The sequence below is a fragment of the Sphaeramia orbicularis genome, chromosome 22 (assembly GCF_902148855.1).
Source record: "Sphaeramia orbicularis chromosome 22, fSphaOr1.1, whole genome shotgun sequence".
NCBI lineage: Eukaryota > Metazoa > Chordata > Actinopteri > Kurtiformes > Apogonidae > Sphaeramia > Sphaeramia orbicularis.
The window spans coordinates 40,930,665-40,955,172 of NC_043978.1; the positions used below are offsets into that span (position 1 = coordinate 40,930,665).

At 39.4% G+C, this 24,508-nt stretch overlaps 2 protein-coding genes across 3 annotated transcripts; both read right to left on the reverse strand.

Moving 5' to 3' along the window:
* Nucleotides 1-5,320: 5,320 nt before the first annotated feature.
* calm1a (calmodulin 1a) lies at nucleotides 5,321-12,822 on the reverse strand. The gene is made up of 6 exons (XM_030126328.1): nucleotides 12,712-12,822; nucleotides 7,517-7,547; nucleotides 7,241-7,384; nucleotides 7,033-7,139; nucleotides 6,670-6,805; nucleotides 5,321-6,501 (listed from the first exon to the last, which is right to left on the reverse strand). The coding sequence occupies exons 1-6, from the start codon at nucleotides 12,712-12,714 to the stop codon at nucleotides 6,473-6,475; spliced, it is 450 nt and encodes a 149-aa protein (XP_029982188.1). The 5' UTR covers nucleotides 12,715-12,822; the 3' UTR covers nucleotides 5,321-6,472.
* Nucleotides 12,823-15,294: 2,472 nt separating this feature from the next.
* Nucleotides 15,295-24,133, reverse strand: nrde2 (NRDE-2, necessary for RNA interference, domain containing). 2 transcript variants are annotated; one of them, XM_030126272.1, is made up of 19 exons: nucleotides 24,020-24,133; nucleotides 22,737-22,845; nucleotides 22,427-22,612; nucleotides 22,193-22,333; nucleotides 21,718-21,977; nucleotides 21,387-21,613; nucleotides 20,670-20,894; nucleotides 20,277-20,466; nucleotides 19,961-20,094; nucleotides 19,671-19,791; nucleotides 19,398-19,573; nucleotides 19,131-19,302; nucleotides 18,507-18,727; nucleotides 17,903-18,398; nucleotides 16,792-17,186; nucleotides 16,491-16,630; nucleotides 16,158-16,299; nucleotides 15,852-15,923; nucleotides 15,295-15,677 (listed from the first exon to the last, which is right to left on the reverse strand). In XM_030126272.1, the coding sequence occupies exons 1-19, from the start codon at nucleotides 24,093-24,095 to the stop codon at nucleotides 15,552-15,554; spliced, it is 3,609 nt and encodes a 1,202-aa protein (XP_029982132.1). In that variant the 5' UTR covers nucleotides 24,096-24,133; the 3' UTR covers nucleotides 15,295-15,551. The 2 variants fall into 2 exon arrangements, with proteins under 2 accessions (XP_029982132.1, XP_029982131.1); XM_030126271.1 differs by having other exon boundaries at nucleotides 16,792-17,189.
* Nucleotides 24,134-24,508: the final 375 nt, after the last annotated feature.

The following is a 24,508-nucleotide window of genomic DNA, read 5'->3' on the forward strand; positions in this document are numbered from 1 at the left end:
GTCTGACTCGTAGCAATAGTTAAATAGTTTTATTAGTATAGAACATATTATATACTATAACTAATAGTATAAAACATTTCTGTTAATTAGAATCAGGACTTCAACAAAGCTGTGTATAAATACATGAAATCCCCACACTGATTTTTGGAATGCTCTTTCCAAATTGTTAAGTTTCTGAGGTCACATTATAGCAGCCACCATCTTGGCTCCTTGGACCAGGAAGTGACCATATATAGACACAAAGAGGAGCATGAGAGGTGAGCTAATGCTAAATGCTAGCATTCTGACACGCTGAAACTATAACAAACAGTTGTTACAAAAGAATTTGAGAGTCTTGTTAATGTAACTTACTATACAAAACTGCATTTGGGCCATCTGTCAGGAAAAATATGATTTATTAAAAAAAAAAAAAACTCAGATTTTGATGAGCAAGCTATCGATGACACTTGCTAATCAAAGCTTTACACATATAATCCTAAAATCTTATCACTGGAGGAATAACATGAAGATAAACCATCAGAATACTTATAACATCCAAGTAAAATAATGACTTAAAAGTTTTTTGGGGTTTTTATACAGAAGTTCAGTATAGGTTTATGGGCCTTTTTGGAGCCTGCCCCCAGTGGCTGTCAGTGGTATTACACTTGGCTCTACTTCCTCCCCCTTTGGTTAATTCAGAGGTGTGTGTTTGTGTGTGGTATTCCAGCTGGCTGTGACCTCAGGCCCAGCAGTGTGTGTTACTGTCTCAGGTGTTTGACTGTCAGTGGATAGGCGTGTTGTCGTTTGTGTGTTTTTTATGAGGGGATTAAAGCACTGACAGCCTTTGTCCCGAAGTGTCAGGAAGCCACAGTTCAGTTTCACACACACCACTGGCCTCCCACGGCTGAGATCCCGGGTGGATTCTCAGTTATCAGTAACAGAGTCTCCCCGAAAGGTCATGGCCTCTGCCAGACGGCCAATTAGTCTTTCTTCACAAGAAGTATTGTACAGCGAACTGCTTGTACACTGAGGCTGAATTTGTATGTTTTTTTGATAAGAGAAATGAAAATAGCTGAATCCCAGACAAGTGTGCACAGATGGAGATGTGCTGTAGGTTTGCATCTCCATCTGTTATTTGAGCTGACTCATTCAAATGAAAAGCTATGTCATGTCTTTTTTTTCTGGAAAATTAAACTAATCATAAGCTCATGGCATTCATTCAGAGATGCACAGAGACAGCTGCTCTCCTTTAGTCAGACATTTCCTAGGTGGGATGTAGACTAATATATTTGAAGTGAATATATTTAAAGATGCAACATGTAACAAACTGCATACTGGTATCAAATATTTTCATTTTTAGAGTCAGTTTGTTGTTTTTCATTAGTAGCTAAATATATATATCATATGTGAGAGTGAAATACATTTCTTTTTTATCTGGTGGCATATAAACCTTAAACACTGACTAAAGTAAAAGTCTATATACTCACCCATTGCCCTGTTTAAACCTGTGAAAAATCATTGTCTTGTACAACACTGGGTATCTTGAAGTTGACCATACACTGCACAGTTAATGCTAAATATCCTCCACCTATACAATGTAAAAAAATTACCCAAATAATTGCAAATCACTAAAGTTATGGCAAACTGATAGCAACAAATATACGCCATATGTATACCTATTCAACTGCTCATTAACGTAAATATCTAATAACCTCTTTTAATTCACAATTTATAGGTTAATTTTTATGTGATTTTAGCAGTCCTATTTCTTTTTAACCTTTGTGTTTTTTTTATTTTGCTTTAGCACTTTGTATTGTTATTATTTTATTTACTTATCATATTTGTCATATCATTTCTTTATTACCCCACCCCCCAAAGGGCAGGCAAGGGGTATTGTTTTAGGTTTGGTTTGTTTCTTGTTTGTATGTTTGTTAACACTTTAGCAGCAAAACTATTGGTTGAATTCATACCAAATTGGGTTTATAGATTGCCAGTGACCCAGAATAGATGTGATTACATTTTGGGAAAAGTAGGTCAAAGTTCAAAATTTTTTTTATACATTTTTGAAATCTTTAAAAAAAATTTTTTTTTTTCTTCACATTTACTTATAATGGCTGAAATTTGTCAATGCTGACATCATTACATGCATAGACACGATGACATCAGCTGAATCTATAACAAAATAAGCTACAATACGTGCGAGGGGCGGGGTTTGTTGTGCCTGACACCACTTGTTTTAGTTACTTCAGTCTTACTCTTTGTGTCTTCAATCGGTTTTATGGCTTTGAGCTCCTGTGATTGCTTTTATTGCTGTTGCTGGATAACAACTTTTACTGTTTTTACAATGTGATGTCATCTTTCTTACTATTTTTCTTACTGTCGTCTTACTACTACTATTATTATTAAATTATTATTATTATTATTATTATTATTATTATTATTATTATTATTATTATTATTGCATTAGTGCATTTGGACGTGTAGACATGGTTAAGAGGATCTTCAAACCAAACCAAGTTCAAACCAAGCATGAAAAGGAAAGCTCAAACTGTTTTACTTCACAGTCAACACATCTCAACCAAACAGATCACCGTCAAGATGTGGTACATTTGCATCATGGCTTTGCAGTGGACAAATCTGCAGCAACTGTGTGATGCTGTCAGTCAATATCAACCAGTATCTCAGAGGAATGTTTCCATTACCTTGTTGAAGCTAGTTCCTGCAGAATTAAGGTGGTTCTGAAGCTAAAAGGGGTCCAATCTAGTATTTGCAAGGTGTACCTAATAAAATGGCCTATGAGTGTGCAACAAAGTGACATAGTTTTTATTTAGCCTTTATTCAAATAAAATAATAGGATACAGGAAATATATGCTTAGTATTAAAAACACATGAAAATCTTTACTGAATTACTTCTAATGGCAAAAAATTTGCATTTATTGCAATCTCTGTTGTCACAACAAAAAGTAACCCAAACAAACATATTAAATGAAACCTGGTGTAAATTAATGCACCAGAAGGTTAATGCCATAAATATCTGCTCAAGAGTTGAAGACGTTACATGTAAAGGGACGTCACACTAAGAAGTTGTTATACTTTTAATGAGGTTTATATATCTCCTGTGTTTGGATTCAGATATGTATGTGTGGTCATTATGACTTGATAAAACAACAAACCTGGCCAAGTACAGTAAGTATATCAAATATCTACACCTAATATAATAAAATTTGTAAATCTCAATAAAAAACTGCTTTGATTTTTCTGCTTTTGATGCTTTTTCACATATAAACACAGGTCACAATGTCTTAATTTTAGATTAAATTCCATGTCAGAGGGGTTAGTAATAAAGACTAACTGTTTTTTTTTTTTTTCTTTGTCATTTCATGTTCCTAGGAACACTGTCCAGTGTCAACTGTTAGTGATTAGTAGCATCTTGAATTCAGTTTTTAAAAAATGGAGCAATACTTTATCTACCATCCGCAAAGAAACCTCCACAATATTTGACAAGTTCATAGTTTTTCACCAGAGGGGAAATGTCCTGTTGAGGCCAGTGACAGTGATAATTACATCACATACAGAAGTCTGTGCTACTCCAACACACACACACACACACACACACACATACACACACACATACACACACACACACACACACACATACACACACACACACACACACACACACACACACACACACACACACACACACACACACACACACACACACTATTCCTCTGGCTGTCAAGTGAAAAACTTAAATATTTATATGGGTGAAAGCTGGAGCCAGGAGTGGGGGGTGGTGTGTCAGTGTCTGTCTATGCATATTTTGTGTGCTACTTTAAACTGGTTTAGTGCATTTGTCGTCATCACTGGATGAAGGCTACACTGTCAATAAGTGTGTGTGAGATGAGTTTCAGGGAGCTAAAAGGAATCCTCTGGATTGGAAACCCTGTTAATATCGCTGGAGTGGCAGCTCGCTAATGGCAAGCAGCAAGCAGCAGCAAGATATATTAATACACTTCAGACAGTTACATAACTGGAGCTACTAAATGTGTGTGTGCGCAAGGGAGATACATGGATAAATCTAACACCTCCTACACTTCCTCATCACTCTCTTTCCTCTCATCTTCATCTGTGTGTGTCTAGTTCTCCATCTCTGCCACATTTTTTCAATAATACATGGTAGAATGGTGTTTAATGCTGCTGTGGGGGGTGCATTTAAAGGGACATGGCAGAGTTGTGGAAACTCAGCAGCAGTTTGGACAGACGGGTCCAGCTTCATCAGAAGGCACGTCCTCACTACATTATATGCAGCAGAATTCAGCTGCCGAGTAAACAGGGTTGTGTTTGTGTTCAGAGTTTTAAGACGCACTGTGAATCTGTTTTTATTTTCTCTATTCATCCCTCTCTTTTCCTCAAGTCTTGGGTTTCTATTATTGTCTTTCAACCTCTTCATCTCTCCCCCTTCGTCTCCTTTCTCCATCTACTGAAACTCCCACGGTTTTCTGCTCCCTCTTTCCCTTCCACCCATCCCATCGCCTTGCTGCGTTGCCTAGCAACACCTCCTCATCTGCAGACAGACGATCTTGATGATCGAGAACTTGTGACACCACTCCATATACACACATCATTGTACTACTGGATGGCTGAGGACATGTTGGTGTCAATAACTGTCAGGGTGGGGTTCATGATGGGAGTCAGTTGAATCACATCAGTGTTTGAATCCTTTCTCCTGTTTTCAGTGCATACTTGGATTTCCACTTGAGTGTTTTTCTTTGTGTTATTCTGCCACTATCACAGCTGTTACGAGCAGATGCAATCTTTAGATTTTCATCAGTTTTAGCTTCGTTTGTCTGACTTCACAGTCTGATTCATTAAAGTGTTGACATTATTAGTTCTTATTTAGTCTTTCAGTTTTGGTTTCAGATTACAGCTTAGTGTCTCGTTTTCTCTCTATTTTGATGAATTTGCTAGTTTCTTTCCCAGGTATTATGAAGCCTTGATCTAGACAAGCTGAAAATGTGATTAAATGAACACTGAACCATAAACATAGAAACTGGTTTCACCTTAAGTTTTGTAATTTTAGTTTATTGTAATTTTTGTCTTATAAACCATTTTCCATAGCCTTAGTTTCCATGAACAGCTTGTCTAACATGTTCAGTGACTGTACTTTGAATCTAAGAGCCAAGTTTCATCACAACAGGTTTTCTTTAGGTGGGCTTTAGTGTCTGTGCTCACACTTTACATCATATGTATTTAGTACCATGATGAGTCATTTGAAAGCAGCACTTCCCCTACAGACTCATCCCCAAGTACGAAATAAACACCAAGACCTGACACAATGTCTTAGTTCATGATATTTTATTGGAAAAACAAAATGCAAAGACTAGCATGTACAACTTGGAATGCAGATCAACTGAACTGAACAGAACAGTTGGACTGGGCCGGGCCTCGCCGCACCCACCCACCCACACATACACACACACACACACACTCGCACACAAACACAAGATAGAAAGGCCGCAAAGCACCGACCCTGTCCCCACTAAACTGAAATTTAACACCCAAGTAGAATGACAGAAGCAACATTCGAGGCAATATACTACATCTTACTTATCTTCCACTGTGGAGTTACCGTGTCCGCAGCTTTGTTTAGACCTGTTTTAATCATTTGTGCATCTTTAACCATTCAGAATCTCATAATGCTCATATTGCCTCCAAAATTGCTCTTGTACATCTTCATCTTTTCAGCCCACCCAACCCCTCCAAATAGACTAGGACACACCCATTGTCCAAAGGGCCTTAAAATCTATACCCCGCCCAGGCTTCACCCTCAAAAAAGGTAAACACACAAAAGATAAAGCAGTTATCCTGACATGCCAGAAACACAGAATCTAAAATGAGTTGTTTATTCCATTTTAATATTTTTCTTAAAAATATCTCTGTCATCACTGACTTCATTTAGGTAAGCAACCTGCAGGGTTTGCGGTTCACTCACTCCCATCCATCTGTCAACTAACCCTCCCTCCTCACTGTGGGTCCCAGGCTAATGTGAAGCTCAACAGCCTTCTGCCATTGGGCTCTCAACAGTAACCCATCTAAAGCTGCATGCATGAAGAACAGAAAAAAAAAACTAAATAGGAAGTAAGAGAAGAAAGGCGATTGGCCAACCCAAATAATCATCATGACATCAGGCAGATGGAACCAGGAAGCAGAGGAGCAGTGGCAAAACGAGCCAGCTGCAGAGAGGCTGCTCAGCTAACAGGTCGAGATCTGATTGGGCAGCTCAGCGCTTGGGGGGAGGGGCAGGGAATACAAGCCAGTACATGCAGATTCATTTTGGTTTTGTCTTTTACCTTTTTTGAGCTTGTTTAAATGGACAGATTTTCAGTTTTCACATTCAGTTTAAGTTGTCTATACAGTATGAATAAATGTAGATTTTTGCAATAAGAGGTAAGTGAAACATTTGACTGATTCTTTGTTATGTGAGCTTCGTTCATTTGGCAGTCATCATCTGAACAAATTCTGTGGAGGGAAACAAAAGGAGAATCATCAGGGTGTGTTTAACACATGCACAAAAACACACTTACGGTATATAAAGCCAGTTATTCTGAGTAAAGTCAAATTAAACAAAGAATTCAGTTTGTCTTCATTGTCGATGGTGTACTTGTTTTAAACTTTACTCGCTTGTACCTTCATAGTTGACCTGTCCATCTCCGTCAATATCAGCTTCTCTGATCATCTCATCTACTTCCTCATCTGTCAGCTTCTCTCCCAGGTTGGTCATCACATGGCGCAGCTCTGCCGCACTAATGTAACCGTTGCCATCCTGCAGGGACAGAAGTGCTCAGTTAAACACAAGCAACACAATTAGTAAAACACTGCAACACTTAACTCCACAATGGAAAGAAACTTTTGATACATAGCACCAAAAGCTTTGCAATTCCTCTTGAAGAACTTTGAGAATTAGTGGACAATCTGTTTACAAGAATCTACAACTTTCAACTTCCACTGTTCTTTACATCAATCATTGTACATATGGACAAATGCCAGTACCTTATCAAAAACCCTGAATGCCTCCCTGATCTCCTCCTCACTATCAGTGTCCTTCATCTTCCTTGCCATCATTGTCAGGAACTCAGGAAAGTCGATGGTCCCATTACCTACAGTGAAAATCACAACTTCTCAGTATTTTACAGTAAAAAGGATGCAAGGCGGGTTTGACCAAATAGAAGTTCACCAGGTTAAAGGGAAATCAGCGTACCATCTGCATCAACCTCATTGATCATGTCCTGGAGTTCGGCTTCAGTTGGGTTTTGACCCAGTGACCTCATGACAGTTCCCAGCTCCTTAGTGGTGATGGTCCCATCTCCATCCTTATCAAACAAGGAGAAGGCCTCCTTGAACTCTAGACAGACAAAAGACAGTGGTGGAGGGAGAAAACAAGAAAACTTCAGAAACTGCAATGATGATTTCAGAACTGCAGAAACAGAACTTGATTCTATAGACATTAAAGTTGTGTTTCATTGTGTTGTCTTACCTGCAATCTGCTCTTCTGTTAGTTGGTCAGCCTAAAAAGGAAGGAAATTAAGTCTATTAATCTACACTGAGACTGAAAGAGAATGATATACATGAAGAAACAAGTGCACATCTTGTGTTAAACCCTTGGAATTAAAACACAAAATTTAAGTGTTTAAAATGTATTGCATAAACCACAACACATATAAATCTCATATAACTGATAAGAAATTTAAACAGAGCATTGTGAAACCGAAAGCTCTAGAGTAACCCTTTCATTTCCATTTTCAGTGACATACAACCTTTATCCCCTCAAAGTGGATGTCAGTGAGGTCTGCCACAAGCTTTACTGCTTTTGGTTCTGGTTTTTTCTCTCCTCTACGTCCTCCTCTTCCATCCAGCCTTAACCCACCACCTCCACTCCGATGTTTTGGATCCAAACCTCTTGCTCCAGCACCTCCCATAGCCATTCCTGTTTTGATGCTTAGGCCATCCAGTGCTCCACGGACCATAACCAAGCCTTCAGCCAAGCACTCTGTGCGCTTTCTGTTCTGGACTCCTTCCTTTTTAACCTCTGCAAGTTCAGTCTTTGTTCTCTGTAGGCAGTTCCGAAGGTCCTGCATCTCCCTGACCAGGCTATCCATACGGCCGGACGCCGAGTCCATCAGCATCTGAAGAAAAGCTCTATAGTTCCTCTCCTGTTGCTGAACAAGCTCCTTGTAAAAGTGTTGTTGTTCATCCAGAAGGTCATAGACTGTGGAGAGGCTCACAAGATCATCTTCTGGTGGGTACAGAGCAACCTTCTTAGGCATCATATTGAGGGGGTGATGGCAAGAAGGACAGTAATCAAGTCTGAGATTGGGAGGAATAGGTGGTTGAAAAAAATAATGGCCAGACATCTATCAGATCATGCTAACCAAACATAGAGAAATGGATGGACAGCAGACTGACATCTCTCAAAAGAGTTAAATATTAATATGGATTTGAACAAACTTCAATATTGACCTTTGATTTTAATAGCTACAATAACTCAAAGGTCTTTCCTATTCCTTCTGGAAAGTTACATTGATAGCTGCATGAAGGGGAATCCGATGACTGGATGTTTGCAGAACTTGTCTTTCAGACTTTCCAGAGTGAGTGGTTAGCTGATGGATGACAGACGTTGTCACAATCCCTCTAGTGTACCAAAGGTCAGTGGACTGGCACTGACCTGACAAGTGATGTCTCTCTTCGATGTGGCTGGATAACAAAAGTTGCTTCTCTTGTTGACGTTCGCCTGGATACTTGTCCTTCCATCTGTCTCTCTCTCCCAATAAATCTGTCTGCTGTCCTGCCTAAATGTTGGCCTTGCGTCTTTCTACCAGTTCTGAGTGTATGTGCCCAGCTGCTGTCTGTCCATGACAGCATCCAACTCGGACTGGTCAGGAATCTACAGTAACCCGTTCCCTGTTACACCACATGCGTGAGCCAATGGTTAAGGTTTAGCTTTCTGCCCATGTCTCCAACAGATGTACAGTAAAGATGGACGCACAGATGAAGTGTCCACCTCCTGCAGCAGTTAAACAGACAAGAAGCCTTCAACAGTTTGACAGTGAAAGAGAATGAATGTGTGTGTCAAGGCCAGGAGGCCAGGTCAGAGGTGGTCACCCAAATGTGTCAGGAAAATTGATTTAGGGTGTGTGTTTGTAACAGAGTCCAGACTGGGGGGGTCACACAGGTTTTGTGTGTGTCCATATGCACGTGTTGATCCATGGCCTGTCGTCTCACTACTCCAATTGCAACTCCTAGGGAGGATCAGTTCACTGGTCACCTGACCTTCTAGACAGCATCATGGGTCACACCAAGTAGCCGACTGGCACACAGTTTCATTGAGTCCATCCACCATCTTGAGAACATCAGTGTTAATTATAAGCAGGCTTGACTGATCAAGTAATCTATGAATCAGTCTACCACAACACCATATCAATCAGTCTACCACAACACCATATCAATCAGTCTACCACAACACCATATCAATGCCTACCAACAACACCATCTCTGCAGTTCACCATGTGCTGAGCTGCAAATCCAACCCTTCTCCATCAAACCACAGATACCTAGTATCACACTATTTTTGATAGTTACACTCAACCATTCTTCTATACACCAATTAATCCTAAAATGAAATACAGAACTTGTGATGTTATATTGTTGTATCCCATCTATTTTTTTGTCTTTTCTGTGATACTGCAAGCTAAGCTGCTGTGATGCAAGAAAAAAAAAAAAAATCCAAATTTGATTTAACAAAATGCTATGAAGAAGACAATTTAATGTATATGTTCTTAATAAACTCAGTGTAGACTGACAGTAATGTAGGAAAAAGTGCATGAATTCAAACCCAATAGTGACATGCACTATACTGTGTCCTACAAGACGGTGCAACTGCCAACAGTACTGGGCACAGAGTCTACATTAACAAAAAGAACATGTCACATTAATACGGAGGGAATAAAGTCCTCTATATATTAGAAGAACAATCTAGACTGCATGGCCTTGAGTACAACATATGAGAGGAAGACTTGGGAGAATACAGTCAAAGCTGAAATATTTAAATCGACATGGCATTAGTGCCGTTAAGCAACACTAACAAAGCTTTTAGAATATGGCTGATGATAATGATAGTAATGATGTGTTGTGTGTATGTGTCCATGCATGTATGTGCACGCTCTAGCTTTGGTTAACAAGCTGCTAACCCTCTAATATCCAGGTCAAATTCCTCTCAAGGCGCAGCAATGCCAGGCACTACAAACCACATTACTGTGAGTGTAGCATGTTGGCCCTATAACTTACTTGTGGAGAACCCACCGACAGAAGTTTGACATAAAATCCAATACAACTGACAGTTTTTCTTTTTCTTCAGCATATCATAACTGCGAAGGCTTGTTTCAATTTAGCCAGTTTTCAGAAGTTTTACTTTTTAAAATCAATGAGCATATAATGAAAATTCTGATTTTACAAACAAACCAATTCCTCTTTGATTTCAGTATCTCATTCGAGGCCTCCATGAGCATGGCCACAAGTGGACAAATCAAAATTTCCAGCATTTAACAAATCCTGCCAGTGGAAAAGGCCTGAGATGACTGTAACAAGTGAGGCTTTATTTCCACTGGCTACTTCCTTCTTCCTGTACCCAACCTAGTGAACTAGGTAGCTATGGCAACCAATAAACCTACACGCATCTGTGGAAGCTCATCCAGGGGTTTCCCTCAGTTTCCATGTAAAATTAATATCTTACATTTTCAAAACACAATTGTTCCTCCATGCATAAAAGGCACTGTCTCATGTTGAGGTTAATGGAAAATATGCTTTTCTCTAGAGAAGCACTGATCCCACGGTATAGTATAGTCTATTTTTTCATTTTAGACATGGTCCTTAAATGTTGCATAATTATAAGGCACCAGGTAGGTAGGTATGAAAGTAAGCTCTACAGCTGCCTGAAGAGGTGCCACAATGACCATTAAATTATTTTATAGTCTGCAGACAAGTCTGCCCAGTTATTTAACAAACTGCCCTACCCAAGTAATTACATACAACCAATAACAACTGACGACAAGAATTCCAAATATTTGGATTTAGTTACTATGGAAACTTGGGATAGTGGTATGAAGAAAACACATGGTAGAAACAAATAATAAAGTTTTCAGCTAAAATCCTGTTTAACATAGCAGACAGGTCAATGCTGTTTTTGTTACAGTGATCCTGTCAGGAAATACTTTATATGAATTACAACACTTTACAGCAGTTAATGTGTTACCAGGAAAACAAACTAAAAATTCCTCTGGGTAAAACAATTTTGTTTTTCAAGACAAACATGACAGAAAATACTCAAAATAAATATGACCCCAAAAAAACAAAAACTGCCTTTTTGGAGACTTCACAACAATAGAATATGATTCATCACATTCTGAGAAATGAATCAGACAATCAGACATGAATTTTATTGCCATGCTTCAGTGCATCTTCTAGGAAAGGTATTTACATAACTGATGAGGTTTATAGTAGAAGACTGCCTGCGCAATACGAGGCCGAGGCTTTTAATGTGATCAGTAAATTCTATTCATCAAACCAACTTTATCTCTATTCAATCCCTGAGGTTCAAGAAAATGTCCATGCTATGTACCACATAATCAACCACTCCCTGGGCATTTTTCCAGGTTTAGAAACTGAAAAAGAAAACAAACATTCTGCAATTATGAACAACAAACCAAATTCCACAGAGGTGCTAACGAATCTGCCTGCTTTTTCACCATTTCACAATACAAGAATGGAGAAAAAAAAGCCCCCCTCCCCTGCTTAGAATATTCAGATAAGACAGGACACACCAGACTTGGGGACTGTCTCTTTCAGACATGTATCATCTAAATTAAATTAATATTTAAAGATATGCTGTGGTCAAATCAAATTCAAGTGTTACTTTACGAAATGAATACAATTTACAGTTACCATTGTAATTAGTCTCGACAGTAGTTACGTTGCATCTTAATAGCTGTTAACATACATTGTAATGGCAGGTATTAAAACATGCATCAGCCTCTATAGATCAGTAATACAAGCCACCAAATGTGATCTCCGTGGTGCAGAATACTGTGGTAAGAACAGTACACATCTGCCAAGCAACACCTCAACCAGCAGATTTCATCGGTACACCGGCTTCAAAGATGACCTGTAGATTTACACTCTAGAAACTAACGCGCCTCTATTTGCATCGGAAATACATATACAACTGTTGTTATAGCAGTGTGATGCCAGAAAAACAATTTATAAGAATATGACTAGCAAAACTGCTAGCTGTGATGCTAACATGAGCTGCAAGCCGATCTATCACTACAGTCAATTATGCGGCCACTTGTAACAAGCAGCCTGATGCGAGGATTATCATTATCATGAGCAGTCACTATAAATTCATCTGTAGCAAAGACTAACAGTGATATGATATGTGTGTCGTAACAATAAGGTGTTAAGTCTAATGTGGCTAAGCCGACAGTGTTCACCGCTAGTTCGTTAGCCAACTTAACGGTACAAATGAGTCCATTCCACTCGCGCGCTCTGCAATAAAGGCGTCGGGATATTTCAACAAAACCAGCTCAAGACACTAATAAACGTATCATGTCGGAACACAGTGAGCTGGAGACAATTTCATTCGTACATAAGGCGAACCACAGGTTAAAAGATACTTACCATGTCTGTTTGAGTTGGGAAGGTTGGTCTGCTACCGCTACAGGGAGAGAGGAAATGGACGGCTGCCACTGATCAAGGCTGTTTGGAGGCGGGCAAGCAAGACGAAGCACCGCCGCACTGTATTCCTCCGCACTGAGGGGAAAACACGCTCTGGCGCTGAGGTCCAGGCGCGGCGGTCTGTGCGCGTCCGTGCCTGCGCGCACACAGACATGCATGACAGGACAGATACATACAAATCTGAACTGGACACAGGTGTCTCAGACCTTATCATAGTATCGTAATTAAATAACAATTTAGCTGGTGGTCTTTGGAGAGCAATAATCTCAATTCAGTGCAACCGGAATTGAATCAGTGATGAACCAGCAGCAGCAAACTTTACAAACAGAGGAATAAAACTCATAAACTTGTCCATTCTTTTATCTTATTTCAGGTAGGAATTTATCATATCTTAAGATTGCAATACATCTTAAGTTAATTTTGTTTTAAGTGTAATGCTCTGACTGTTCCCAGCAAGAATAACCCTTCAAACTGCACAGGGATCTGAGAATTAAACTCATTGGAGAGGCAAGTTATCACTAGGGGCCTTCAGACAAATCTAGGATTAACTATCCTATGAATCTGAAAACTGCAAAACCAAATCAAAATATATCAGCACTGTGAAGCAAAACACTGCAAACCACAGTCAATGTGTTTTTTCATCATAATATGCACATATTCTATCTCTGCACCTTTCTAAAATAAAACAGTGAAATACATTGCTTACATTGACTTGTTCAATATTGTTACAAATCAGATCCTGTACTACGGCCCGTTCTTTGTCAAAGTGACATTCATGTAACTGCCACCGGCACTGTCTGCTTATTACATTTATTGCATTATCCTCTGAGGCCACATGTCACACCCAGTTGACACCCATCATTAGACTGCTGTTGTTTGAAGGCTGAAGGCCATAAGTAACACAAAAAGCATCCTAATGCACTAATAAGACTTGAATTAACTCTGTCAGGTGTCAAAACTTGAATTTTGTGGATATGCAAACAGTAGAGTCCCAATTCCATTGTGAATGCAGGATTTGTGGCTGCATTTATGCACTTGCATCGCTGTTTAAGTAATGTGCTCTTTTAATATCACATCTTGCATTGTTTGTGCATGTTCATTATGATTATTGCACATCAGGGTGAACTAACCCTAACATTATTCACTTGCACCTCTTCATAGTCGTGATAAAATATACTCTGTTTATCAACGTTCTCCTACCTGCCAGACGACCACACAGAGTGACGGACTATTTTATCTTACACAGATTTTTATAAAGGCGGAAGGATACCGTTTAAACATTACGGCTGACGGCATTGGGGAAGTTGAGGTTTTGGTTTTGAAAGGCGGGCTCTGATTGGGCAGCGCAGAGCCGCAATATTCTGCACATTGTACCGAGGCCGCTGATTGGTCAAGTCGGATCTGCAATGCGTCAAACCACGGCGCGGCAACGGAAGAGGAGGGAGCGATTTCAACGAGCTGTGTGTGTGTGTGTGTGTGTGTGTGTGTGTGTGTGTGTGTGTGTGTGTGTGTGTGTGTGTGTGTGTGTGTGTGTGTGTGATGTTAACAACAGGGCGGGTTGGAGCACCAGGTAATTCACAGGTGTGCAAAAATAGGCGACGTAAGGCGAGGTGCAAATGTCGTGCACCTTAAGGTCTACGTGCACAAAAGGTGACTCTATATTATATGTTAATGTACATATAGTACTGTATATATACTCATTTAAAGATAGAAAGTTAATATTAGTACTTTCCAAATATTACACTGTGCAAGTGATCTAATATCAAAGACATATCTAGTATGGCGAAGTATGAATTCGTATACATGAAAACACTAGGTTTTTAAATACTAAGGCATTGTTAACTTTAACCCATAAAGACTCAGTGCTGCTTTTGTCAGTTCCCAAATGAATTTTTCTCTGTTTTTAAGTTATTTATAAACATTTACTCAAATATTATTCTCTGTATTTTGCATTAAGTGAAAATGTGGTATTTTCTTACATTTAATGTACTAGTTATGTAGATGTTCATTAAAGCTCAGATTAAAGTTGAGGGTTATATCCAAAAAAAGAGAAAACTCAAAAGATTTTTTTTTTTTCTGTAAAATATATCAATAACTGAACATAAACCCAGTGTCTCTCTCCATCCACTGTCATTGATCCAACTCCATGTTTTTTTTGGTGATCAATGTTGTAGAAGATAACAGTGTTTCCACGTTCACTACAGAGCCTCTGAACGCACAAATGGGTCATATCTGATAACCATGAAAAGATGACAATTAGCATTTTACACCAATTATTTACATGTATTCACAGAATTATTGGGTCAACAGCTATTTCACTTTTTATAACAGTAAGTGATATTGGTTGCCAGTGGATGTTTGGGTCTTTATGGGTTAAAATAATTTGCTGTACCTCTTCTTATGTCTCCTGTTTGTCTTCCGTTTTCATTTGAATTTCCTGATCAAATCAAAAGACAAATATCTATGTATTCAGGTTGCATACTATAATGTTCAACTTGTTTCAAAATACACAAGCACACAACACCTAAATGATAGTTGTTTTATTGACAATGTCAAGTACTAAAATACAATCTTGGTAGTTTGCTGTGTATACAAAGCATTTTAGACATAATATACAAGGGGCATCTTATAGCTCATCTTGAGATAAGATCACTGCAACTTCATTCTTACATGCTGCAACTCTGTGGTATTTTATCTATGTCTGTGTGTTTGTCTGCTCTTGCAATCATCTCAAATGTGCCATTAAGTGGATGCGAACTCTTCAATGAGGTACGTGTGCATTTTCAGTCCTCCAGTAGTATATCCAGTTCTTCCAAAGGCAATCTGACACGAAGTTCTTTCTCTGTCATCAGGTCGACAAATTCCTGCAGATGTTCGGGAAACAGCTGCACCGCATCCATATACAAACCCTGCTCGAAGACATTGCACATGCCAGACAAAAACAACCATCCACAAGTTTGAATAAATGCAAATTTGCATGCATAGCCACACAACAATTGGGGGTCAGTTTATTTCCTTAAAAGTGTAAAAGTAAAGAAGGCAAAGAGCAGGTGTTGTTAAGAAAGCTTAGTGTTTTGTCTCACCTTTGCCCAGGGAATATTTTGTAAGGCCTTGTAGAAGATCCCAGTGGCTTTATCCACCTTCCCATCTGATACCTAAAACACACACACACACCACATACATGTAGCACAGATATAAGCCTTTAATGTCAGTCAATATTTGTGTTGTGTATCCAGTTAAACAAGGGAAATCCGTGCAAGTCATTATCACTGTGTGCGTAGGGTCTTACCAGTCAATATTTGAAAATGACAAAAACACAAGTAACTTACTACCTCCTCTGACCTCAAATAGAGTAAAAATATAAGTTTGTGTGTTATTTTCTGTCTCACCAGGAAATGCATGTAGACCCTCCAAAGTAAAGGACAGTGAGCTCCTATTTTTGTTACTATGGCACTTTCGAACAGTCCACGGATTCGGTTACTGAGGCCATTCTCTGGCAAGATGGGCAGGGCACTGCCATGGCAACAAGACCTAGGGAGAATATTAAAAATTGTGTGGTTAAAACTTAAATAAAACTGACTTTGTATCAAGTATTTAATAAAAAATATTTCTGAAAATGATGAGCTCTTGTTTCCCTGAGGGGAAGATATCCAAATAAGACAACCATTTTGGCATGAGAGCAGGGTAACACTGCATGTACCCATCATCCTCTGTGCTCCTACCTCTGAGCAGCATCCACCATCTGCTTCCTTTGTTGTTCAGCAACAATGGCAAAGAGGCGTGGCACCACACTGCTGTTATTCCTCACCACAGAATGAAAAAAGCGGCGTGCCCGGCCAGCACTATGGTAATGATTCTCCATCTGGAACACAGGTAACATTAGGGTCACAATGCCAAGTAAAACTAGTGGAGATGTATATTAGTTTATCTTTCTGTTTGGAGGGAAGGCAGCCACAAAAGGAGAATGAATTTAATAATCAGGTGAATTTTTAAAAGATATTTCCTAAGTAAACTACAACATACCTGTACATAGATGCTCCAGAGGGGGGCGCTGCTGGGCCAGGTGGACAGGGCAGCTGTCAGTGCCTCTCTCAGTGATGCCAGTGGACAAACATTTGTATTGTTGTGATACCTATGCAATGCTACCTGTTGTATTGCTAATGCCTCACACTCAGAAGCGAGCCTGTTGACATAGTACCTAAAGGTATGGCTGGAATCAGCTGCAGCTTCTCTGCTAGAAAGATTAGTTTCCTTTTCACATTTGCTGTCAAGTGTTAGCTTGCTGTGTAGCCCCTCCATCCTGTCTCTTGCCTGGCTATACACAGTGTTAGCTGCATGGATGTCCATTGTGAGGTATTGGAACAGAGCGTAGCAGCCCACCAGACCTCTGAACTGCTGGACTTGCAGATCCTCGTGACCTGCTGAAGAGAAAATGTAATTAAAACATAATCTGTGTAACGTGAATTAAAAAACACAGGGCTTTTCAGAACTGATTCAGTTAATCTTATGATGTGTTATCTGGAAAAAATTAAAAGACCACTCCAAATGGTCAGACTGAGATTAAGAAGAACACTCATGATCACGTCATCAAACAAAGCCCTTTACATTTTAGTAACAAGAGTAGCATTAAGTAGCCGACAATGTGAACAACAGGACAAATTAAAGCTCTTATTCTAAATCACCAAATAATTCCCAATACTGGTCTCAGAACTCTTCCAAAGTTAAAACAATAGTATTTGTGTTTAAAAATTAATATGAACCTGTTGAATTTGTATTAAATGGGGTCTGAAATGCTATTTTTATCTGTAAATTAAGGGATTTATTGTAAGAAGGATTGAAAGTAAACAAAATATTAATTTTACTCAAATACCTATGAATAAAAGTAGAAGCTAGGGTCTCTTTAATTCCATTCTGAGCTGCATGAACAACTACCTGGTGTCTTAACTTTTGGTGCTTCTATCTGCATTCCAACATCCTGAATGATTATCTAAAGTTGTGTTCTGTTACAGGAATTCATCAGATTACATAATCAGCAATGTAGGCTTCCAATCAGATATCATAAAACAATCAGTTTTTGTAGTAAATGTATATGTTCGAAGCTCATATAATCTCATAGGATACAGCTAAAGCAAACCTTTTCTAGTGGCCTGTGGGTTGTGGGGGTTTTGATCCAGGGTCAACAGGTTCGCAGTCACAGCCTGCTCATATGACTTCCTTGCTTTCAATATGGAAACTGGAGAGATGGACTGGGAGGAAGAAGGAAAAACTAAGGAGGTTCCTTCTGCTAGTCTGGTTAGCACAGAGACTGCAGATGAAGCGGTTACATCCCTCAGTCCCCCTCCGTGCACATTCGGTCCGTCCTCCACCTCCAGCTGGGCCCACAACAGACACAGCTCACAGAGGTGTGAACAGCTCAGGCCTTTGGATCCTCCTAATGCTGCAGCTGTGGAGAAAACTTTGCGAGCTTCATCAAGATTGCCCAGAAGCCACTCCAGGTGGGCGTACTCCCTCCACAGGACCAAAGATGAGCGGTTATCAGGCTCTTTGAGCAGCCGCTTCATGATGCGTTTGCTACGTTTGCCCTGCAAGCGGAGACGCTTTTTGTTGCCACTGTGGACAGACTGTAGGACCTGCAAATATCAATAATAAAGTTAGTAGAGAAGACAGATTGAACTCTGCAGCAAACTCAGCGGTGTTGTAATTTAATCTTATTAAAGATCAGACATATCAGCACCTACCTTGAGTTTCTCGTACTGGACCAAACTGAGTGACAGAGCAGCTCGGTGGTGAGCAGGAAGTACAGGCTGGACCATGTTTAAAACATTAGTGACAAACCTCTCACCCTGCTTTCCAAGCCCAACCAACTTCCTTATTCCTTGAAGAGTGGTCATGTGACCTATGGAGTTAACCCCAAGATCAGGTAGGTCATGGGATGTGAGAGGCCGTTGAAGGTCATTTCCTAAAAGATTCAAGATTCATCAGTGCTTTCATCTGTAACTCAACATTATCTTATGATCAAGTAGCTCTACATCTGATCTGATCTGGAGCTCAATTAAATGATATGTAATTTTCACATGATAACCTTTAGTTTCTTTAGAGATTGGGGGCAAAATGTTCTTCGAGTATAAAGAACAACACTAAATATGGAACTTACTGTCTGATAAAGTATAGCTACAGTACTGAACCCTATATGAGCCTTAGCATTAGCCACAGACAGATTTAATGACACTTCATAGGAAGACAGACTTTGCTGAATGAGCTCACACTGAGGTTCACTTTTGTTTTGTTTTACTGTCCTGTCTATGAAGGACCTCAAAAATTGGACTCTTTGTCATTCTTCTGAATAACTGTCATATTTATACCCTGAGTAAGAAAGGAGAGGTTTTCCAGCATCAGGCCAGGCTGAGAGGGTTCACCAGAGAGCACAGAGTCCACAGGCAGCCCCAGGAAAGACAAGAAATGGAGAAGAAGACGGAGTTGGAGATCCGGTGAAGACAGACATATCAGAGACGGACCAATGTCGTCAAACAGCACCTAGAGATGAACAAGGAGAGACATGAGGTTCAAACAAAATTAACACTCTTTTTTACTGGCAAAGTGTAAATATTGTTATTGAAATGTCCATATACCTGTCTCTCAGGGTCCTCACAGTCCTCCTCTGACTGGCCCTTAGATTTGTCAGGTCTCCAGGGCAGCCAATGACTTGCTTCACGAGATGACTCCACATCCAACCAGACTGCCCATCTGGGTTGGCTCCGATCCTTCACCTCCTCCTCATCCTCCTCTTCCTCCTCGTCTTCATCCTCTGAGGACATACACACAAACATAAAACACACTTTTTCAGTACAGAGATTTTAACTTTTTTGTGTCTTTATTTACATGTCAGTATGTTTGTATTTTACCTGCATTGGGCTGTAGCCAGCCTCCGCGTTCCTGTTGCAGCATCCAAGCTTTCCAGCCTCTGGCCCCCAGCTCCCCGACCCTCGCCTCCCCACTGTCCCAGAAGGGTTCAAAGAACTCCACCTGCACACACAAAACAAAACAAGCTGTGACGGATCAACAAATAACAGGGAGATTAAATTTTTAACATGTAGAAATACACTTCCTCAACTGTACTGTATCTCAATAAGTGAACAAATGACTGTATTGTTTGACTGCACTTGTTAAAATGAAATTAGGATTAGGTGTGTACCTGCTGCTTGGTGGACAATTTTTGTACACTGTCAGGTTTGAAGAAAGTAAAGTCAAGCATGGCTTGAAACAGGGAAATCGCCTTCTCTGAGTGACCAGCCTGACGTAGGAAATGACACTGCTGGGTGAAGATATCTGCAAGGAAAAATGGCATCAACAATTAATGACAAACACGCATAGAAGGGGATCTTTGAAAAACAGTAACAATACGGTGTTTCAACTGTTAGTATGTTATGCATAAGCTGAATGGGAGACTAGATATGAGATTCAGACATTTCTGAACATCTCTCAGAAAAAAACTAGACGAGTAAAGTTACCCAGCATATCCTCCTCCACCCCTGGCAGGGCTGGATGTGAGACCATGCTGCCGTCACGAACAGCACTGAGCGTGCTGAGACACTTCCCGTAGGCAGAGTTGACCTTTGACACGGTGAAAGTACTGAAATAGCTCTGGGTGAACAACAGATACTCCCTCCACAGGGGGGCACTGTTTGGGTGGAGAAACACCTGAGGGACAATGGAGAACATGAGGGAACGTAGGCAGGTGTTTGTTGTTTTTTTTTTTTTTATAAACACTTTTGCAGTATCTCTATGTGAGAGGTCAGTATGAAAAAATAAGTGTATTTCTATACTGTTTTGGTCTTCTAAGACTTTCTCCCCTCTTGTATCTTGTATGGTACCTAGTAGGCACATGAAAACAGTGGACTGACCAGTTTCTTCCACTCTTTAGCCAAAGCTGAAGACTCCCAGAGCTCCTGGCAGATCTTGAGCCTTTCCAGCTGTAGAGCTATGCAGCCGGGATTGGTCGCCACAGCACGCTCTGCAATACTCAGCTTTTTCTCCAGAACTGCTCGGTAGGAAGATTTATGATGCTCAGCTGGATTGTTGGCCTTGTGCTCCTCCTCACCTCCAAACGCTGTTGCACTCAGCTCATCCTAGAGAAGAGTACAAAACATGATAACAATCTATGAATTCATAAGCTGTCCCATAGGGTTACTGGAAGATCATAAAAAATACACTGTGCATTTCATCATCTCATAAGTAAAGTAGAAAGCAGCAGACAGTGGCATGTGCATTGGTCAGGGTTATAATGATTTTAATATTTAAATTTGTATTTGTTAAATCATGGGTTAACTTCAATAGTTCCAAATTCCTTGTTTAATTTTGGTTTTCATCAGCGTCACTGTACACTTTTATAAATAGAATTAAGAGTATTTGACAGGGACACTTCAAATGGTAATTTTTAGTGTGTTACAAGGTTTATGTTTGAAATAAATTGATAAAAAACTAAAAGCATTTCATAGAATTTCATGTAATTTTTTTATTTTTGTCAAAAATATTTCTCACACATAGTTGTCATTATTTTAATAATTTTCTTTAACTATAATAATCTTGGTAAAAATAAAGGCAAAGAAGCACATTCGTACCTGGTATTTTATGAATTCTATCCATAGCTGTATGTTGTCTGGCTGCTCTCTGAGCCGCCTGTTAAACTCTTCAGTCCTCCCAGCCAGCACAACTGTGTTCTGGTCTGTCTGAACATCCTGCGTTTGGTGCTCTTTTTCATCTTGTTTTCCCTTCCCCTGCAGCCAGAGGGCCGTAGAGGAGTCATAGACACCGAGGGGATTCACTAATGACATCTGGGATCTGTCACCTGGATTGACAAACCATAAAGTTGTAATGTCCAACAATGTAATGTGGTTCTCAGTGTGGAAAGTTGTGTGGTTCCTCACATCCTGTAGTGGTTAAATCTCTTACCCGTCTGTCCTTTGGCCTCCTCCTCATTGCCACACAGAGTGAGGAAGGAGCTGGTGCTGATGACATTCCTACAGTCAGGATTTGCTGATAATGTGGGAAGAGGGGGCACAGACCTCAAAAGCTGGCGACTGACTGTAGAAAAGTATCTGTCTGCTCCTTTCTTCTTGTCCCCGCCTCTCTGTTTCTTAGTCAAATCCTCCCAGCTGATTTCCTGTCTGCAAGCATCTAGGCCTAATGACGAGCGGCCTTTCCTCTTGTACCTGGAACATAGAAACATTTCATTTATTCTTTACCCCACTCAGTGATTATATTGCATTTATGTGTTTGACCTGTTCAAGTCAAAGTGGGGAAGTATGAGTTGTGGTGATCATAAAAACAGACAGTCAAACTTTATTCAATGCAAATAAAATCAAGGAAGAAAGACATCACAATATTGCATTTGTAATGACTGCCTGTTAACTTGTAGGAATACTACCTTGCTACATCCCCTTTGTACAAGGACTTGTAAGTCCAGTTGGCTCGGTCTGGTTTACGGTCAACACAGAAAGACTGCCGAGTGGGTGACTGTAGGTCATCCAGCCAACAAAAACGACTGTCTAATGGAGCAGCCTCAGTCCTGCACAGACCAACACACAAGCATAAACACAGTATAGTATAACAAAAAATTAAGACACAAAATACAGAATGCGACACAAACATTGAAACATACCGATCTGCCTCTTGTTCCTTTTTGAGGTCACTGGGGTAGATAGTTTCCGAGTCAGACCCACTGCTATTTGAGTACTTCCCACTTCTTTTCTTGTGTTTTTTCTTCTTCTTTCTCTTCTTTTCACTTTTCTTTTTCTTTTTTTTGGGTGGTACTTGGCCATCCTCATCCTCTGCAGAGCTCACCTCTCTGACAGCACAGAAAATTCATGAGAATAAACTAGACATTTGTGGTTGCAAAAGACATGAAAATGCACAATTACATTGTCTTTGCAAGCAACAAGCATCAGCCCATTTTGTTTATTTAGTGGTACCTTGAGTCCTTTTCATCCTGTCTCTCGATGCCTTTGTTTATAAAACGATTGTGAAGAGAAAGCGCATCCCCAGTCTGAAAACTCTTATTGTTCAGCCAATCTAATTCCACTAGGAGAGAGATAAGAAAAAGAAGAGTTACTCATAAAACATGAAGGACTTTATTTTCCCTTTAAACACAATACAGAATAGAATAGAATAGAATAGAATAGAATAGAATAGAATAGAATAGAATAGAATAGAAATAGAGCCTTATTGTCATTGTCACAATACAATGAAAAACAAATTAGCAGCATCTTTCTCAGCAGTCACAAATACTCTTAGAATGCCTCAAATATAACTGGACACTGCAATAATCTCTATCACAAAACAAAACTACTAATACCATCTTGTAAATAGTGAATTGCAAATAAAAATTACGTATTCAACACCTCGAGTATATTTCAACTGGTTTTTATAGAGTTGTTCAATCTACAGAAATGCATCGTATTTTATTAGATCATCATATGTGTGTATTTTTTATGAACTCAAAAATTCAAGCTTCATTTCAGCACTGTGTTAATACAATTAGAGGTTAAATCATTTGAGCTTTTAAATTTGAGAAGGGGGAGAGTTTTCTTGACTCAAAAAAGCACCTTACCCATCAGTCTATCAGAAACACTGAAAATCAGAAATAAAGATACACATAAAGATTGTCACTGGACAGGAAGGGGATGATTTTTTTTTTATCTGAAAAGTTAACAAAAGCTACCGAACAAGGTCAGTAGCAAGTACAATATTTGTCACGGAGGTGTAATGGAGTAGGCGCAGGATGCTGCATACAATGAAAATACGTAAATGAAACACAAATACCTCAAATTTGTATCTACGTAACGACAGTAATTGAGTAAAGTATTTCCACAAATTCCACCAATGCAAAGATCTACGTTATTGTTAACCGCAGCCCCTTAGTTTTAAGCAGACTCGTGCTTAGGTGACTATACTAGCATTTATATATATATATATATATATATATATATATATATATATATATATATATATATATATATATATATATATATATCACAAATCGAAGAGACAATACTCTGTCTTTTAAAAAAGATGTTAATCGGGACATGAACTCCTAAATGAAATGAAGATTACCCATGAGCTTCAACGACGCTCTGACGTTGGGGCAGCTAATACAAGTTAGCTTAAAGTAAATTCCGTTATCTTACCAGACAAACATAAAAGGATTAAAGAGCAAGTTAAGATGAAGCCTAGATATTCATCTAACAATGATTACCTTTAGGCGAATCTTCAACTTCGTTTGTGGCTACTTCGGCAAAAGCTGGAAACAGAGCCATAATCGTTTGTCGCATGTAAACAGTCGCATGGATATGACGTCATTTGACAGCTGCAAAACGCCGGTTTACCATCCTAAGAATGTATAACACAGAAAGTAAGAAAAAAAAAACTATAACCTACAGAACAATTAAATTTATATTCTATAAATGTTTGGCTTTTTACGCAAAGCAAGTTTTGAGGAATTGCAAGAATCTGGGTTTATTAATATAGTAGGTGATTTGACAATTTTATCAAGTTATGAGTGTCTTTGTTCGCAGAATACGTTCACAGAGACGACCATATTTCCTTAAGACTTCATGTGCTTCCTAGACTAATGAGGAACGTTGAACCAAATACACCTTATAGTAATATTTTATAACCTTTTTTCCCAAACCTCTGCTTTGAGTTATATTATCTTGGTTTGATGTCTTATGGATACATTTTTCAT